An 18,149-nucleotide genomic window follows, 5' to 3' on the forward strand; every position below is an offset into this window, starting at 1 on the left:
ACTTTGGAAGGTTTCCCAGATGAGGTGAGAGTGTGGTCGGACCAGCATATACTCGCACTTGCTGAGGAGCTTGTTCCGCGTGCCAGTGCTCAGGTACTGATCAACACGATCCTCCTCCTCCTTCAGGCAACTGTCCTACCTTTTTCAGGTAGTCCAACAAATTCCCCCTTGAAAGGAATAGCTGGGACTCCGGCTCATAATACTTTCTCCGTTTCATTCAGGAAAGGCGTCTCCAGATCAGCCTCGTAGATATAACTGCCAAAGAAAACGAATGAATCGACCACTGTTTTCACAAGGCTCTGATCGATCGTCTCGCCATCTCGTTGACGATTGATCAATGAGAGGATAACATTGCAAAGTGTCTTGTGGAGGTGGGAAATAAGGATGCCTTTCCACTTCCTGAGTGCCATCTGTGAGTGGCAATGCGTGTCGATGATGATCCGTGTGAAGAATAGGGGGACGCACAGTGTATACCGAAAAACACTCTTCTCTGATCTTCTTCTTCCTCATGAATATTAGAGTCGTTTTCGGTGTTGGAAAATATTTGGTTTATTATGTTAGCACCTGTTGAATATCTGTTCCATGCATTGGCATAGTGCCGCAGGAGGGCTTCATCTTGGAGGCTATCGCATTGCTGTAGGCAAGGATTCGGTTGATTGCTCGTTAAATTGGAGCAAGTGAACATACATCCTTGAGAAGCTCGAACGCGATTGATAAAATATTCAATGACGTTGCCGTACAGTTCTGGGCAGCCCACGATGACCGATTCACCAGCCCCTTGTTGTTGCTAAGAAGTCAATCTGCAGGCCATCTTGTGTATTCACCACAGGCTAACGACACTTACTTGAGCTGAAAACATAATCGTGATAAGGCGAATAGGCTGAACAGTAGTCGTATGCCGCTGTATAGAGACGCTTCTATCATCAGGGGAGACGCTCTCGTCTGTGGTCATAATGTGGTCCATTCGCTGCTTGATGAAGGTCCATGTTGTTTTAAAGTCTGCAGTGGTAGGCGATTCGGGAGGAGTTATATTGGCTGGTGCGTTTGAGAATGACATGATGATGGTTGACGCAGTGAGTGGTTGGCGAGTGAGGCTGGCAAAGTCATTGGAGGTCACTAGACCAGTCTCTTGGCGCTGTCTGTGTCACAACTTACAAACAAACATGTTTCACCACGTTTCAATCGATCTTTAAATTGGCTATCTAAATATCTGATCCATTAGGTGGATGTGAAGACACCTGGGGTCGTGCCATAGGACCTGCAGTCAGTGCTACAGGAGCGTGGTGTCAGGATTCCGAGTCGGTCACAAGTAACGGTTGAGAGGGCTCGTAATATGCCACTGGTGTAGGAATGCAATTTTTCACGCAACTATTGAAGTTACATTCAAGGACCAAGAACTTGCGCCAAGCTGTTGGAGGCATAAAAGTGTCGCACAAATGAACATGAAAGAAGTGTAAGTTTGAAGTTTGAATTTGAACTATATCACGGGCCGCTGTTGCTATAGCTAAATGGGGACCCAGTGGATCATGGTGAGGCAGGACCCCAAAACCACTGGGCAAGTGAAAATGACGCGGCCCTTGTCAGACCACCTCAACTGAAAAATGTCAGATCACCCTTATAATTCAATTGTCTACGCTGTCTGTCGCGAACTGAGCGAAAATTATTTGTACTAAGTGATGTACGATTTGTTGAATGCAACACGAGCAGATGAATTTGTGTGAAGTTATGTAACTTGACTTGCTACTCGAAAACCTACTACGGGGGCATGTCGGTACAACTCTGAAAAAGAACGTATTCTTCTCGGCTACGATAAAACCGTATCTTCGGCTTTCTCGTTTGACATACACGTACTATACATATGCAAATGTATCTGTGGCGCCGTCTATGCGCTCGATGTATTCGTCCTCCAAAAGTGTATTAATCACCTAAAAGTTGGATCAGCTGATACTCCAGAGACAAAATTTACAGGGCCCGACCTTCTTGATGTCAGGGATTTTAGGGGCGAATTGTTTTGAAATATGAGAAACCACCTCCTTAATCAAGGGTTGGATGCCCATCTGTTTGCGCTCCTTCATTATTCGAACAATGATAGCCTGAATCACATATTGCCGGTCTTCCTCAACAATTTTAAGCAGCTCCGAGCTCTCAGCCTTTACCTCAGTCTCGATAGGCTGGTTCAGGAGGACACGGAGTTTCTTTGACTTGAAGTCTGGTAGGGGTATATCAGCATCACGGAATGCGGAAAAGGAAGTGCGAAAAAGGGAGACACACTCAGGTTCAAATTGTATTGACCGACGTCCTCGTTTAGCAATATCTTGGCCGTCACCAGGAGCGCAAGCACCTGCAGTAAAATGTCCTTGCTGATACCCGTCGCGGTCATCAGCTCATCCAGTGATAACCTATCGTTTGTGTTGTATTGCAGGAGAACTGCCATTTGGTAAGAACTGGTCAGGAAGATGAGCTTCTGATTGAGGTAGTTCGCTCTCAGCTCGTTCGTCGAGTGATTCTAGAGCCAGGTGAGCTTGCGACCAGAATGCTTCGTCTGGTAGTACTTGGAGAAGCGGTCATACGGACGAAAGATTTCTGGAGGAATGATGAAACTGCTTGTGGCACTGAGAGGCCAGAAGTTCGTACCAAGAACCATGATCGAAAAGTTGATGTTCATGTCATCATAAATCTGCATGCGCTCATTGAACTCATCAGTAAGATCTTTACTGAGACTGATATCTACGCAGAACAAGTAAGTGATCCGGATCAAAAGGTGAGGTGCATTGAACAAACCTGTGAACATTCTCTGTAACTTGTTGATATACTTGAGTCCACAGACCTCCTTCAGCTTCGAAATCATGCTCGCCTCACTCTCGGTCGATGTAGATACATCGAGAAAGAGGCGCTTAGAGAATGCCACAGCATAGAACGTCTGGAATACGTCCTTATCCTCGATGTACTTGAAAAGCGCAACCTACACACACGAATCAGGATCAGACGCGGGATCATCAATCAAGGTGCTCACTACGTAGTTCAAAGCAACTCCAAGGTCCGACTTGGTCATCTTGTTATTTTTCGAAGTAGTGCATCTGCGTGCTTGGCTAGCAATTCTGGCGACTCTGTCGTTGACGAGCCCGTTGCAGCATTGCGATTGACGAACTCTATGCACGCCTTATTGAATGAAGCGACGAATCCAGCCTCTCTACAGAAGCTCCTCGTAACAGTTCCTTGTCGTGATGACAGGCGAGCGAACAGAGAGAGAGGGAGCTAGAACAGAAAGGTACGATCTCAGTTTCAACTTGAACTCTGTGTATATTAACGTGCAAAGTACCTAGAACAGAAAGGTACGCTATGCTTTGGTTAGCTAACGCTAACATACATGATTTTTTTAGGTACTTACATCTCAGTTTCAACTTGAACTGAGATGTGTGCATCTGACGGGCGCTTAGTTTTATAGTAGGTAAGTAAGGAACGAGGAGGGAAAATTTCTGACATATGTATATTGCAGGGCGCAGGCCGACGTCATTCGGGCGCAGCCTATTGGCCACTTTGGCTCATGCGCTCGGACCTGTTTCTCCCGCTCGTACCTAGCTGGATCCTTCGGCTTCCTCACTCTCTCCCTCATCGGATCGCTCGGACTTCAACACTCCCCCTCGAGCGCATGCCAGTCCCATATGGGTACGCAGCTTTTGGAGCCGGGGACGGGCCAATGCCTTGGTGAAGGCGTCGGCGACGTTGTCGTCCGTGGGACAATAGAGGAGCTCGAAGGTACCGTTCTTCACATGAGAACGAACGAAATGATACCTTAAGTCGATGTGTTTGGTGCGTGATTGGAACTTGCCGGTGGATGCTAATGCTATAGCGGCTTGATTATCACAGAATATGGGGGTGGGGAGGATCGGTGGCTCGTAAAGTTCGCCAAGGAGTAATTGAAGGTATAGTACCTCCCTCGCTACACTGGTTAAGGCGATATACTCAGCCTCTGCCATCGATAGGGCTATTATGGGCTGTTTTCGCGCGCTCCAGGACACTGGGCCTCCATTGAGGAGTACTATGTACCCACTCATGGAGTGCCTGTGTGGCTGCAAAGCCCAATCTGCGTCGACGAACGCTTCGATCCCGGCATCCGTGGATCCCAAGGTTGAGCTCGAAGTCGTCAGTGGCTTTTAGATAGCAAAGAGCTCGCTTACTAGCCTCCCAGTGTGCTTTCCCCGGGTTTTCGCATGAACTGCGACAATGTCGCGACCGCGAAGGCGATATCTGGACGCGTGCTCATGGCCGCATACATCAATGAGCCAATGGCTCGCTGGTAAGGTACATCACGCATGGCTTGGAGCTCAGTGTGCGTGCCTGGACACTGATCTATGGATAGGGAGGTGGCCGGTTCCATGGGTGTTTGCACACTCTTTGCATCGCCCAATCGGAAACGCTCGACGATAGTGTTGACATAGGCCTTTTGAGAGAGGGTAATGGTACGTGCCACTCGATCTCTAGTTACCTTTAGCCCTAATAACCATGATAGCTCGCCCAGGTTGGATATCTCGAAGAATTCGCGCAGGTTCGACTTGAACTGGAGGATGTGGGATTTGTGGTTGGCGGTGACGGCCATGTCATCAACTGACACGGTGATGACGATGTGCTCCTGGGGGGTACGTTTGAAATAGACTGCCTGATCGACCTGGGACCGACTAAAAACCCATCTTCTGAAAAGCTCCAGCCAGCTCCTCCGCCCATTCAAATCCTGCCTGCTTTAGGCCTGGTAAGCTTCGTCTTAGTTTTAGTACCTTGCCTCGCTGATCATCCTTTAGATATCCGGGAGGCACTCTCATATAGATGTTCCTCCTGGACGTCTGCATACAGGTAAGCACTTTTGACGTCTACCTGGTGGATCTCCCAGTCCTTCTGGGCGCCATGCTTAATACGGCACGTATAGTGCTCATATTTCGCCATCGGAGCAAACGTCTCGAAGAAGAAATCGACGCCGTATTGCTGTCTCTGTCCATTCGCAACGAGACGGGCTCTCAGCTTCAGCTTTTCGCCATCCGGGCCTCGCTTAGTAGCTAGCACGAAGTGGCAGGGGATGACGTTTACGCCACGAGGTAAGTCGACGATTGTCCCATGTTCCTAACTTCTCCAGCTGACTGATCTCATAGTCGAGCGCTTCTTGCCATTCTGGACCGTCCGGACCATTCAGAGCCTGCTTCAAAGTGGGCTCTGGCTCAGCTGCGGCTAACGCTAGGTGAATGTGAGCTTCCTCGTCTAGAAGGTCCAAGTCTGACGCATTTTGCAGGGATTCGATGCTTATAGCTGCCGTCTGGCCATTCTGGAGCTGGGCATAATAGCTTTTTGCTGGTCTGGCTCGGGTCTCACGAGGTTCTGGGGCGTCTGGAATGGGAGTGGGTTCTGGAGGAGTGGGAGTGGGATTTGGGGTAGCCGGGATGGGCTGGATGCTAGGTGCGTTGCTATTAGTCTTCCTCTCACCCATTGCTATTGACTCCCCCTCGTTCAGCACATCCTGGTCAACGAGGACATCCGGCGGCGCAAACGTCACGTTGCGCTCGACCGAGACACGTCTCTTCGCAGGCCAGTACACCCTATACGCCTTGCTATCGGTGTCGACACCGACGAAGACAGCCTCCTCCGCGCGGGGTTCGAGTTTTCCAGCATTCGCCTGGTGGACATACACCCTGGAGCTGAATTCATGGGCCATGGAGAGGTTGGGTTTCGTCCGATGGACAAGCTCATGAGGAGTAGCACCAGGTATCGCGGTTGACGGTAGGCGGTTCTTTAACCATGTAGCATAATTGATTGCTTCAGCCCACAGGAACTTGGGGAGATCGCGGCCGATGAGCATAGCTCTAGCGAGCTCGACCAGCGTTCTATTGAGACGCTCGGCGACCCCCGTTTTGCTGGGGTGAATCATGGACTGTAAGTTGTCTCTCAATTCCCTGGTCCAACAGATACTTATCGAATTCTGCACTCAAGTATTCCCCTCCACGGTCTGACCGAACCTTCCGGAGTCTGACTCCTGGATTCTGACGGCTAAGGTGCGCCTCATACCTCTTAAACGCCTCCAATGCCTCACCTTTTGTTTTCAGGAACTCGACCTTCGTTTCACGGGTGTAATCATCCGTGAAACTGATATAGTAGGTCGTCCCTCCTAGGCTAGTAGTCTGCGCTGGGCCCCACAAGTCCGTATGGACAAGTTCCGCGTAGGTGAGTGCTCGAGTTGTCGACTCTTGTGGAAAGGGTTGACGGATCGCTTTCGCTTTGGCACAGGCTTCGCAGAATTCGGTAGGGGAGGTGAGGTCGACATCCAGGCCCTCGACAAGCTGATCCTTCGCGAGTTGCAGGACCGCCCTCTGGGACACATGACCAAGGGCACAGTGCACCTCTGCCAAGGTAAGCTTCGTCCTGGTGACATGGGCATGATGCTCTTTCTGATTGACCACACTATATAGGCCTTCCAGTTGCGGGATCTCGGCGATAACTTCGCGTTTGGGTCCCTTGGACAAGATTTGACACATCTTGCCTTCAAATAGGACCGCTAATCCAGCAGAGGCGATGCGGTTGGTAGAAATGAGGGTGAATGCCATGGAGGGGGCATATAGCGCATCCTTCAGGGTCACACTGGTCTTGCTCTTCCCCAATGGTAAGTCTAGTTTGACGTCTCCTCTTCCAGTAGCGCTGAGAACCGATCCGTTCGCAGTGTATACGGCCTGGGGGGGTGATAGGGATGAAGTTTGTGAACTTCGACCTGTCAGGACAGAAGTGGGAGGTTGCGCCGGAGTCTACAATGGCTCCATGGCGTTCTGGAGGGATATTCATCCTCTGGGCGATGTTCGCAAGGTCAGTCGTCGCGAAGGCATAATTATCTTGGCCTTCTGACTCCTTTGCAGTGTTTGCACTCTGCTTTTGGGTACGTCCTCCCTTCTTCCCTCTCTGGTTTGGTCCCTGACCTTCTTTTCCGCCCCCTGGCCTCCAACAATTGCTTTTGTAGTGGCCCTTACGGTCGCAATTGTAGCATAGTGCGTCTGGATTGGATTGGGGTGAGGAGGAGGACGAGGATTTCGCCCTTCCGTTAGGAGCTCTCGCCGATAAGGCCGAGTTGGTGCCCTTCTTGGCAGGCCACTGACTGGTGAGTTGCCGGTGCTCGTATTCCTCTGACACGATATTGATTAACTCATAGGGGCTTATGGGTGAACCGGTAATCTTCGCAGCCGCGTTGATGGACGAGAGTAGGGGACGGTAGGATTCGGGGAGAGACGCCAGTATCATGGCATAGAAGTCTTTCTCCTTGATGGCAGCACCCATGCCGGCCAGGGACTTGCGGAGCCGAAGCATCTCGCTAAAGTGAGTCTTGACATCACCATTTTCCTCACACCTCGTCTCCTGAAGTCTTCGCCTCAGATCAATCTGGACGAGCTCGGTTTTTCCTTTGTGGATGTTGCAGATCTCGGCCCAGACATTTGATCCGGACCTGAGCTTCTGGACGCGCAACAACAGCCTATCCGTTATGGTGCTGAAGATTTGTTGCTTCACTAGTGAGTCCTTTTGATAGTACTCGTCCATTTTCTTTTCAAATGCCTCGATCTCTGCGTCCGCCACTTCGGTGCCATCATCCTCTTGAGGCAAGGAGATAGGGGCAGGTCGTACTGCGCGACCAGTGATATAGCGCATCAGACCTCTCGCACCGATTGCCATTAATGTTCTCTCCTTGTAGGTAATCCAGTTGCTGCCATCCTCGGCTAGCTTTGGGACGTTGAATAGGGCAGAGCTGGTGGAGGGGAGCGTGATATCCATGGCCGTGTCAGGGCTCATAACCTGTCGTGATGACAGGCGAGCGAACGGAGAGAGAGGGAGCTAGAACAGAAAGGTACGATCTCAGTTTTCAACTTGAACTCTGTGTATATTAACGTGCAAAGTACCTAGAACAGAAAGGTACGCTATGCTTTGGTTAGCTAACGCTAACATACATGATTTTTTTAGGTACTTACATCTCAGTTTCAACTTGAACTGAGATGTGTGCATCTGACGGTGTCTTAATAACCGAGGGTCTTATATGAAAACGTGTAAGAATGTAATGACACCACAATTACACTGGATAAGACTTCTTGCCAGTCCTCGATTAACACGGTCCTACGACTTTTCTTCTTTCGTGGTAGATAACGTGTGAGTTCTTGGGAGGCTCGCTAAACCAATCAGTCAGATTAACTTAGCCAGAGCTTTATTATCTCTGATTGAAACTATGGGATTGTCTAGGATATACCGTCTAGACACTTGAACTGGTTTCCTGAATATATGGTTAACTGTTGAGAAGCTGGTCTCAAATGTGACTACGTGGACCAAAGCTCGTGTTGGTCAATATACAAATACCTGGTGAGAACGCTGGTCTCACAAATAACAACAATGACAAATAAAAAAAACAATGACAAATAACAACAATGACAAATAACAACAATGACCAAAGCTCGTGTTGGTCAGTATACAAATACCTGGTGAGAACGCTGGTCTCACAAATAACAACGTTGACCAAAGCTCGTGTTGGTCAGTAAACACTACGTGGTGAGAACACTGGTCTCACAAAACTGGGTTTCTATCGTGAGAAACTTACGTAATCTCAAGGGAAACACTTTCCCTGCACTTGTCTGGACAGTTCTTACAAAGGAAATGGGCTTTGTAAGCAGCAATTTGTTCAGACTGAAGCTTCTTAGGTGAGAGTTCAATTTGCTCAAGTGGGAGTTCTTGAATGCAACAAGTGGGAGATCTATTTTGTTTGGGGAGAATGGGCTCTCCTTATATACATTTTGTGTGGGAATATTATGTAAGTAAAAAGGTGATGTAATGACTTCAGAATGTGAGAAGAATATTCCAAAAACTGGAGCAGAATGTTCTAGCAGGTGCAAAAGAACATTCCAGAATATTCATGGTGGGATAATGACATCATTCTGAGTCACTATGAGTCACTATGAGTCATTATGAGTCATTGGAATGTTCTAGCAAATTCCATGGAACATGACATCATTATGACATCACTATGATATCATATCTTTCAACCAAAATACCTGCAGGAGTGTAGGTGAAGTCCTATGACATCATTATGACATCATACCCTGTAGGTACAATTTTATGAAGCATCTGATTAGTCAGAGCATCCTAATAGAAAAGTAAAGTAAAGAAAACAACTCAGAAATAATGGAACAAATAATAGTACACAATACGCGGGCTTTTTAGATAGGTTTTTGTTAGGCTTTGAACTTTTCTCTATGGGCTTCTCTAGCCAAAGTGAATAAGCCAAAGGAAAGGCAATACCTTAACCTTCAAATTGCTTCTCATATCAACTAGGTCATTATGTGATTCCCATCTCACATATGACTTTTCTTCAAAACATGGTGGATTCATGAATCACTGAGGGAAAACTGAAACTATTGGACCAAGGTTTGATACCAAGGTATGGGTTGACTAGTCTGAGGACTAAGCTAACAGACTTTGTCTTTTAGGGGGATACCTAGTAGTCATGTCCATGCATGATTCCCAAATCATGCAGGACAACGGGCGCTTAGTTTTATAGTAGGTAAGTAAGGAACAAGGAGGGAAAATTTCTGACATATGTATATTGCAGGGCACAGGCCGACGTCATTCGGGCGCAGCCTATTGGCCACTTTGGCTCATGCGCTCGGACCTGTTTCTCCCGCTCGTACCTAGCCGGATCCTTCGGCTTCCTCACTCTCTCCCTCATTGGATCGCTCGGACTTCAACATTCCTGAGTACTTGCAATAGACCTCAAGTAACGTGTCGACGTATGCTGTGGGATCCAATGAATCATCTTCCTCTGATTTTTCACCCAGGAGTATCTCAACAGCAGCTAGACCCGCCATCTTCACATGTTCCCCAAACCGTTCTCTAAAACGCTCCAGGTCAGATGTGTGAGACAATGACACGTACATTGACCGCAGGACTTCTTCTTTGTGAAAATCTAGTGACCTTTGGAAGGTCTCCCAGATGAGGTCAGAGTACGGTCGGATCAGCATATACTCGCATTTGCTGAGAAGTTTCTTCCGAGTGCCAAGGGGCAGGTATTGGTCGGCACGGTCCTGTTCCTCCTTCAGGCATTGCCCTGCCTTTGTTAGATAGTGGAGCAAATTGCCCTCTGCAAGGGATAGCTGGGACTCCGGCTTGTAATACTTTTCTGCTGCGTCCAAGAACAGTATCTCGAGATGCTCCTCATAGACATCAAGACCAAGAGAAACGACTGAATCAACCACGTTTTTGACAAGTCCCTGATTGATCATCTCGCCGTCCCGTTGGCGCTCGATCCATCGGAGGATAACACTGGTAAGTGTTATATGCAGGTGGAAAAAAATAATTTCTTTCCAATGCACGAACGCGAGCTGCCAGAGTCAATGACGACATGAGTCCGTGTGAAGAACAGGGGGACGTACAGTGTGTACCTCAAGTACTTCTTGATTATATCTTTCCTCTCCGATCTCATAGTGCGCGCGATTGATTCTGATAGACGAAACAATGCGACTGATCATTTTAGCACCTGATGAGTATCTTTCCCATGCGCCGGCGTAGTATCGTAAAAGGAATTCATCTTCAAGTTGGAGGTTATCAAATTGCTGTAGACAGTAATTTAGCTGATTGCTCGTGAGATCGAATAATGAAGTAAACATACACTCCTGAGGGACTCGACGTCGGTAATGAAATATTGAGTGAGGTATTCATGTAAATTTGGGCAGCCCATTATGATCTCATTACGCCCTGTTACTGGAGTCAGTCTATCTGTTAACTGGACAATTCGTGACACTCACTCGGACTGATGTCACGTTGTGGTATGGCTGAGTAGTATTGGTATATCGATGTGTGCAGGTTCATCCAATTCACGGAGGAGACGTCCTTGCCAGGCTTTGTCATGATGTAGTCCACTTCCTGCTTGATGAGAGCCCATTTTGTTGCAATCATATCTGCAGTACTAGCGGGGGGTGCAGGGTCAGTATCACTAGCCGGTACAGTTGATGTTGAATTAGAGGACATGGTGGTCACGAGTTGCGTTCGGCGGACAGCCCAGTAGTCTCTTGAGACCCCTGTGTCACAAATGTGGCGTTGTCCCTTCCAAATCACTTGGCACACAATTTATAACTTGAAGGTAGACCCCAGCACATATTTCATGGACAAACGGATTGACTACCTAAATGTGAGACATCTCTGATCCTTATGTATGTTTGGTAGGTCGACCGATCTTAAGGCCTAACAGATATGTAGAGTTCAACGGAGTCAGAAACAGAAGGACTACTCACCGTGTACGATAACCCGCAGAAAACGAAGACCTGCAACTAGTACTACTGTCGGTATCGAGAAGCTTGAGACTGCCATCTATCGACAGACTTGGAAAGCGGTGAGTTTAAGGTAACTAGTTAACAGAGCATGTGATGTTCAACAGGCCGCAAGCGAGGTGTTGAAACCCTAACGTCCTGACAGTCATCCAAACGCAGTCACTTACTTACAATAGAACATCGCCCTATCGACCAATCTCAACACCAGTTTATGTGGCGGCTTTTGGTAGGTAGTGATAATAACTTCTTTCCGGCATCGCCGTCAGTGAACTTGCTCATAGCTGGATATCCTTGATGCAACGGTTCATTCTGGGACAACTTTTTGGTGACCCGGGAATAATCAAGACCAGCAAGTGCCAGTGTCAGCGTCGTTGTGAGTGATAAACTAGAAATTGCGATGTGTAAGTGGTGTACAATTTCTAGAAACAAAACGAGATCAAATGGATTCATAGTATAAACTTGACCAAGCGCGCGCGTTCGTGGCCTATTCGCTCAGCCCGAGGCCTTTGATAAACTCCAATGCAAGACGGGGACTAATGTATGTCATATCAACGAATGAAAAAAACACAGTAGGGTGACATGAAACGCACCTGTCTGCCGGCTTCACAGGCATTTTCTTGTCCAAGAGCTTGCCACCCTTCTCAAAGACAAAATGACTACGTTTCGTCTTATTTCCATCGCCAGCCCCAAGAATGCCTATCAATGACCGCTTAGGATCAGAAATGAGCGGGAATGGGAGTTCCTTCTGGAGTGACGGTCATTTTCAGTCATGAACTTGTCGTTTGCACATCGAGGATATGGGTGACAACGCACCTTGGTTTGCCATTTACTCTGAGCAGTTGAGGAGTCGGCACTGACTCCATAAACATCATAATCAAGCGAGGTAAATTCTTGCCATATATCGCGGAAGCCACATGCTTGCGTAGTGCATCCAGCTAGAAGAAAAACAGTTGCTAAGATGAACACCAAGATGAACCCAAAAAAAACTTGCGCGTGTCAGCCTTCGGAACAAGAAAGAGAACGACGCCCTTCTCTGCTGCGATTGAACCAGTATCGATGTCTTCGCCTGTCTCGTTTTTGAGGGTCATCGAGGGGAGAATATCGCCAACGTCGATGGGCGCTGTATCTGCCACATCATCATCCTCCTTGAGCCGTTTCGTCTTCATTAGCTTTGGCCTTGAATGCACTACAGTCAATATCAGAGAACTTGGCTTCAAGTGGCGTACTTTCTTGTTCTTTTCATCTTTGTCAACCTCCTCGGCAGCCCTTTTTGTCCCCGCTTTCGAAGGTTTTCTCGGTTTCTTAGCAAGAGCAGGAGTCTCTACTTTCGCTTGCCCTGAAATTCTCGATGATCGCCTAGGAGCTTGAAGCTCAGCCCCAAGTTCGTTGGAGGCCATAGTGCTTGGGTAGGTAGAGTATCAGAGTTGACGTTGAAGAGGCTAAGCGGACCACAACCGTGACATAACGTTGCTACTACGGCGCCTGTCAGGGGCTCCAACTGACACTCGTACGTTCTGGTCGCATTAAATCCACAATTTAAGGTAATTATCAATAGCAAACGCAAAACAATATCCTTGAATGATAGACATTTCACATCCCACAATCACTATTGATAGCAGGTATATAGCAAATCCGAATGGAATAGTCAAAGTAGTGAAATAAATGGTGTACGAAGGGCATGATGCCTTATCGAGGTTCAGGAGGAAGGCTTGCAGAAAAGCTTCCTGGAAATAGGCGTGAGGCTGGAGATGCGGGTGGAGTGGAGCTTCTCGCAGCAGTCATGTCGTAGGCGAATTTGGAGAATGTAAGTCTCCCGTCGATCCATTGGAAGACGTGGAACGAGTACGGGAAATGTATGGACGCGGTGGAGGCCGCAGAGGTTCCCCAGGCGGAGAAGCTGTTTCAGGTGCAATCATGTCCAGGTCCATGCCAAATTCATCGATTATTCCGCGAGGAGGAGGCCGTTCGACCATGGCCTCCAATAACTGTAGCAGTGTTCGAAATATGCGTGGAACTGAATAACCGATATACTCACCTCACGACGGAGTTCTTCGCCGGCGTACTCTCCCTCCATCTCTTCAGGTCCGAGAAGGACAGCACCTTTTCGGAAGATTTCCCCTTCTTCTTCAACCCAACTTTTCGACCTTTAAACGTCGTCAGGGTATGTAGATACTTTGCTTGTATGATGACTCACCTAACCACAGGGGAAGGGACGCTAATTTGGTCCTCCTCGCCTAAGAATCTGTTGTCGTCTTCATCCTCATCCTCTGATTCGTTTATCGTGAAAGTGGGACTCAACACTTTCTCCGGCTCCTCCGGCTCTGGTTCTGCTCGACCTTTTCCTTTATCTACCTTCGGAGTTAGTGGTGCATCATCCTCTGACAGATCTGTGGGGCGCTCATGTAGAACATCTCCGTCGGCAGGAACTGATCACCGCGCTGGGAATATCTAACCCAAGACCATGAAGAAGTGGCCTGCTCGAAGGAGCGGATGACAACTGTGTGATAGCACTGTTCAGTTTATCGCAGAGGCCTAGGAGCTCTTCCAGAAGGGCGACGTCTGTCGTAGTCTGCACTTTTTCTGTGATTTCATCGACAGTGGCCTTGGCTTGCTGAACGAGGTCTTGGTCCGCGGGTGACACGAGCGTTGGAGAGGATGTGCCTGAAGATGTGACTGAAATAGACCTTGGGCTATTCACTGAGTTCTCGATTTGAGACAGCAGCGTATACGCTCTTGATACAATCTCAGTATTGTTCTTCAGAATCGTGAGCAGGCTGATCATATATGGGGAACATTCATCTACCTTGAGCCCGCCACCTTGACGTATTGATTTGGCTAATTCACTTTCCTGGATCATGTTCCACACACCCTTACCAAGCCCTCGGTTGCTCGCCGGACTACGAAGCCCATCAGAAACATGTGCCGCTTTTTCCGCTTCCTCCGTATTCCGGATACAAGTGTTGAGAATTTCACGACACATTCTGTGTGAGGTCGTATTCATGAAACGTACTGTACAGATCACTAGACACTCACCTGGCAAATTCCTCGTCATCTGGAGGTATATTGACATCGAGACACCGCATCGTGTGATTAGCCTTGAGTCCCGAGCTAAGCGCCATAATGGCAGCGATGTCCAAGTTATTGTCTGTGAGATCAAGGTGGAGCAAGGAGTTTGATTCAGGGAGAAATTCTGCGAGTGCGATTGCGCCCTGTGATGTCATATTAGTGGAGGAGAGGAATAGACGCTTGAGAGCGTTATTTAATGTGAAGGCCGTTCGCAATGATTGAATCTAAACAATATTCAGTCTAGGCACCATGTGCAGCGAGTTATTGACGCACGCCTTCGAGACCAGGACCAGAGCAGGGATTCCGACTGAGATCCAAAGTTTCTAAGCAATGATTGTATTTCTAGAAGCTCCTGTTAAAACTGGCGACCAATGAGCCTCTAATGCTTACCATCGCCTCGGCAATTGCCACCAAGCACTGAACATCCAGCTTGTTTTCACTCAAGTTCAGGACCTTAAGCGTCCTGTTTCGTTTGAGTACTTGTGCAAGGTAAGTAACCCCATTCTACACCGACGTCATCAACAGATAATACCATGCTCAAGAAAAGTACTTACACGAAGGTCATTGCCTCGTAAATCCAACGTGCGGAGAGCTCCAAGCCTTGGCAATGCATCAAGAGCGCGCACCTTGTCCAGGAGTGCAGCACTTGGACCGTCATCATGCCTGTGAGCCGTACCATTGGGATGGAGTCCGCCCTCCGTCCGTTGAGGTCCAGGTATTTGGTGCAAGATGGCGGGTGGTGACACCACCCTGTGGATTTGACGTGATGATGGGGATGGGCTGACCAGAAGCTGAGAGCAGGGGGAGGTTGTGCCGCTGCAGCACCTCGGCGAGTACGAGGTACATACGGCGTGTAAGTCGTCTGAGGAGGCAAGGACGATGGATGACGTGGAGGAGGCGGCACAGGTCCTGTACGGGTAACAGGTGACGGAGGAGGTAGATGAGCAAAAGGGGGAATCGGCGAGGAAGGTGGCGAAGAGACAACGCTTCCTTGTGAAGGAAAGGTAGATGAGTTGGGAGTAGTAGGGACCACGTCCGGGTAGTCTCGGATCATGAGAGCAAGTGCGACGGCTCCTGTTGCATTAATGCGATTATGGCGCAGAGAGATGTTGCGAAGAGATGAATTACGAATAACTCGGGCTGCCACACTTAGAGGAAATCGGACGAAGTGTGAACGTTGATAGCTTACCAAGTACGTCCAGCGCTGGCACCCTGATAGAACAGTCATCTAGACGGAGGGAGATTAAACCAGGCTCAGGTGCTGTTGTCAATGAGACTACGATATAGTCTACTGCCTTCTTGTCTAGATTTGTTTGTGAGAGGTCGAGGAATTGTAGACTTTTTGCCTGGCAATGGAACACATGAGTAGCTACATTATTATCTGCAGAAATAACGCACTTTTGAGGCATAAAAACCAAGCACTTTAAATGCGGGTGCTTTTAGGCGACGGTTTGACGCGACGGACAGGAAAACGAGGGTGCCAGGTATAAGCAGCGCGTGAAGCATAAGTTTCAATTTCTAGATCGTGGTGAGCACAGCAGAGGCAGTCAGAGGGGAACCAACTTACATAGTCGTCCAAATCACACTCTCGAAGGGTGAGTTTTCGAAGACCCCACTCAATCGTAAACACGTCAGAGAGTATTGCGGCAGATGTGGGTGTCAATTGTACACCAGACAAATCAACGGACCGAGGGTTTGTGCCTGATGCGCGCTGTTGAGTGCAGCCGTCTGAGATTAGCTTTATGTGCTCTCAGAACCCACAAGTAAATTTTATCACCTTAAAAGCAGCAGAAATCGCGGGGTCTGGTTCTTCCTCTCTTGATGTGCAACACTCCCTGTAGAAGGATTCCACCTTCTCCAAATTCCACCAATCTTCGGTTTCGTTCGGACCAATAGAGTTGCCTCTGACAACTTTCCTGCGTCTCTCCGCCTCTCTCTCTTCAATTGCCCGCTTCTCATCTTTGAGCCCGGGTGTTGATGGAGGGTTGATAGAGGATATAGGGTAAACTATGGCGAGTTTGGGAAGTATAAAATGGGCACGCTTTAGAGGTTTGATGTCGTCGCTAGCGGAAGTAGGAGATTGTGTTGGAAGAAAACCCTTGATTCGAGAGAGGATACCAGTTTGCGTGGGTGGTGGACGCTTCAAAATCGACTTGCCAGGTATTGGGATGGTTACCGCAGATGAAGAGGGCGAACATGATGAAGACGGACTTGCCATCTCACAAGTCTGAGACTGAGGCTTAACTTAGCTACTTAGGTTTTTAGTGCTTTAGCCCAATTGAATGACCTTGTGACAATTTCTACAGGGCCGATAAGGAATACTAAAACCGATCAAGCTTCGCTAAGCACATTGGACTTCTTGAACTTGAACTTCACCTCACGAAACTATCGATTGCTTGCTCTCTTGAACTCCTGGAAATCGCCGTGAAGCTTCTAGCGAACACTGAATCATGACTCCAGGCGCCAAGCCTGATGTAGTTTATTTTTTTCCAACTTGATGGGAGCGCACTATTACCACAAATTAATTATCAGACCCAGGCGTCCTTGGTCAATCTAGGTCAAAACAGCATCAGTATCGTTTTCGACTGTTTTCGATTCGTCGCTGCTTCAGGTGCGTCTATGTGTGTGTCGTTTGATCATCTTATTGGGTACAGCTTGGGATTCACAATATCACATCACTGCGAGTGGGTTCTCTACATCCGACCTGCGTTGGGTGCGACTTTAAAGTGTCCACCGGGATACATCTACTAAGTCCTGTTCGTCACAGAGACTTTGCGAGGACCCAAAGATACGAGTAACTTGACTGCATGTCACACTGCATGCAGCGAATTCGCAGCGGATCCTAGTTTACCATTGGAGCGGCGTTACTTGGTTCGCCAGTTTTTACGTCCTTGAACCGAGGTCCTTCCGTTTGCAGTGTCGGACTAGAGCCAGTAACCCGCCGTTGCACAGAGTCAGTTCGTGAGGGTTTTGCTGGGGGTTGTACAGCATGTTGTGCGGGAATAGCTTTATGCAAATTGTGTAGGAGAAGCCATACATGGACAATGTAGATTGTGTTGTGCTCATGGAAGATTTTACAAAGGGATCGAGCGTCAGCTTTCAATTGGACAGGGACGAATACGGATACTCATACTCTACAGAAGTGGGCGACAGAAATACTGGTATAGCAATTGAAAGGTCAAGACGGGAGAAACCGGTTGTAACCATAGTTGACAACGACCACGACGCCCGATTCACTGAATATGAAGGAATGTAGCAGCTCCAGGATAATTGTCCCGAACTCGGATCTTCGACGGTACTCCTGTAATATGGCGACCAGGTGCCAAAGAAGATACAAAATATTCGAGATGTATGTTAACCTTCTGATACCCCGGTGAGCTTCTCAACACAATGGAGCATGAAAAAATGATGCGGGCGACAGCGTCAGCATCTGTTAGCTGCAGGGTACACAAGTGGGGACATCGACGGAACGTTGCGAATAATCCGCGGAAGGTGACAGTACCATGAAGTATATCCTTTAATGTCAAAGAGCGGATGTGTGTCCAGCTTGAAATGACTCCGAAAAGGTTTTTGTCAAGGATAATGGAGTGATGAAAATTGAGGTGCAGGAGTCGGAGCTGCGTGAAACAAAGGAATTGTGCAACTACTGTCAAAGAGCCGCCTGAAAGCCACTGGATTCCTGGACGATTGGAGACAGCGAGAATATGTTCAAGGGTCTGGCATGATTTACACTGGGACAGTGCGCAAAAGAGCCGCACT

General features: G+C 48.2%; 6 protein-coding genes across 6 annotated transcripts; all 6 read right to left on the minus strand.

The window, feature by feature from the left end:
- Positions 1-372: 372 nt before the first annotated feature.
- DFJ58DRAFT_869208 (uncharacterized protein) lies at positions 373-1,078 on the minus strand (the record flags this gene model as incomplete). The annotated part of the gene is made up of 4 exons (XM_041394260.1): positions 845-1,078; positions 688-787; positions 466-634; positions 373-410 (listed from the first exon to the last, which is right to left on the minus strand). Coding segments are annotated over exons 1-4 (387 nt in total), but the record flags the coding sequence as incomplete, so codon positions are not given.
- A 772-nt stretch (positions 1,079-1,850) lies between these two features.
- Positions 1,851-3,217, minus strand: DFJ58DRAFT_869210 (uncharacterized protein; the record flags this gene model as incomplete). The annotated part of the gene is made up of 6 exons (XM_041394261.1): positions 3,014-3,217; positions 2,782-2,962; positions 2,553-2,727; positions 2,272-2,399; positions 1,977-2,209; positions 1,851-1,925 (listed from the first exon to the last, which is right to left on the minus strand). Exons 1-6 carry the CDS (start codon positions 3,050-3,052, stop codon positions 1,851-1,853), a joined length of 831 nt encoding a protein of 276 aa, XP_041246634.1. The 5' UTR covers positions 3,053-3,217.
- Positions 3,218-7,428: 4,211 nt separating this feature from the next.
- On the minus strand, positions 7,429-7,791 carry DFJ58DRAFT_656561 (uncharacterized protein; the record flags this gene model as incomplete). The annotated part of the gene is made up of 1 exon (XM_041381918.1): positions 7,429-7,791. A coding segment is annotated over one exon (363 nt), but the record flags the coding sequence as incomplete, so codon positions are not given.
- A 1,693-nt stretch (positions 7,792-9,484) lies between these two features.
- DFJ58DRAFT_912389 (Cullin repeat-like-containing domain protein) lies at positions 9,485-11,037 on the minus strand (the record flags this gene model as incomplete). The annotated part of the gene is made up of 6 exons (XM_041395266.1): positions 10,803-11,037; positions 10,667-10,752; positions 10,431-10,610; positions 9,934-10,379; positions 9,771-9,891; positions 9,485-9,496 (listed from the first exon to the last, which is right to left on the minus strand). The coding sequence occupies exons 1-6, from the start codon at positions 11,023-11,025 to the stop codon at positions 9,485-9,487; spliced, it is 1,068 nt and encodes a 355-aa protein (XP_041246636.1). The 5' UTR covers positions 11,026-11,037.
- Positions 11,038-11,756: 719 nt separating this feature from the next.
- Positions 11,757-12,817, minus strand: DFJ58DRAFT_219959 (thioredoxin-like protein). Its single transcript, XM_041379308.1, has 4 exons — positions 12,316-12,817; positions 12,138-12,259; positions 11,915-12,069; positions 11,757-11,857 (listed from the first exon to the last, which is right to left on the minus strand). Exons 1-4 carry the CDS (start codon positions 12,719-12,721, stop codon positions 11,809-11,811), a joined length of 732 nt encoding a protein of 243 aa, XP_041246637.1. The 5' UTR covers positions 12,722-12,817; the 3' UTR covers positions 11,757-11,808.
- A 285-nt stretch (positions 12,818-13,102) lies between these two features.
- On the minus strand, positions 13,103-16,608 carry DFJ58DRAFT_715166 (uncharacterized protein; the record flags this gene model as incomplete). Its single annotated transcript, XM_041384096.1, has 15 exons — positions 13,103-13,309; positions 13,360-13,468; positions 13,519-13,750; positions 13,785-14,079; positions 14,128-14,305; positions 14,358-14,614; positions 14,664-14,732; positions 14,781-14,894; positions 14,945-15,085; positions 15,135-15,181; positions 15,216-15,530; positions 15,580-15,736; positions 15,789-15,908; positions 15,958-16,101; positions 16,168-16,608. The coding sequence occupies 15 exons, from the start codon at positions 16,606-16,608 to the stop codon at positions 13,103-13,105; spliced, it is 2,826 nt and encodes a 941-aa protein (XP_041246638.1).
- Positions 16,609-18,149: the final 1,541 nt, after the last annotated feature.

The sequence above is a fragment of the Suillus subalutaceus genome (assembly GCF_016647625.1).
Source record: "Suillus subalutaceus strain FC151 chromosome Unknown DFJ58scaffold_24, whole genome shotgun sequence".
Taxonomy (NCBI): Eukaryota; Fungi; Basidiomycota; class Agaricomycetes; order Boletales; family Suillaceae; genus Suillus; species Suillus subalutaceus.

Bases quoted from the DNA above. Each gene is read 5' to 3' on its own strand.
- DFJ58DRAFT_219959 (XM_041379308.1), bottom strand. From the start codon at position 12,721: ATGGCCTCCAACGAACTTGGGGCTGAGCTTCAAGCTCCTAGGCGATCA. The intron at 12,260-12,315 runs GCAAGTTTTTTT...TTTTTCTTCTAG, and splicing joins TGTTCCGAAGGCTGACACGC to CTGGATGCACTACGCAAGCA. The intron at 12,070-12,137 runs GTGCGTTGTCAC...CCGTCACTCCAG, and splicing joins AGAGTAAATGGCAAACCAAG to AAGGAACTCCCATTCCCGCT.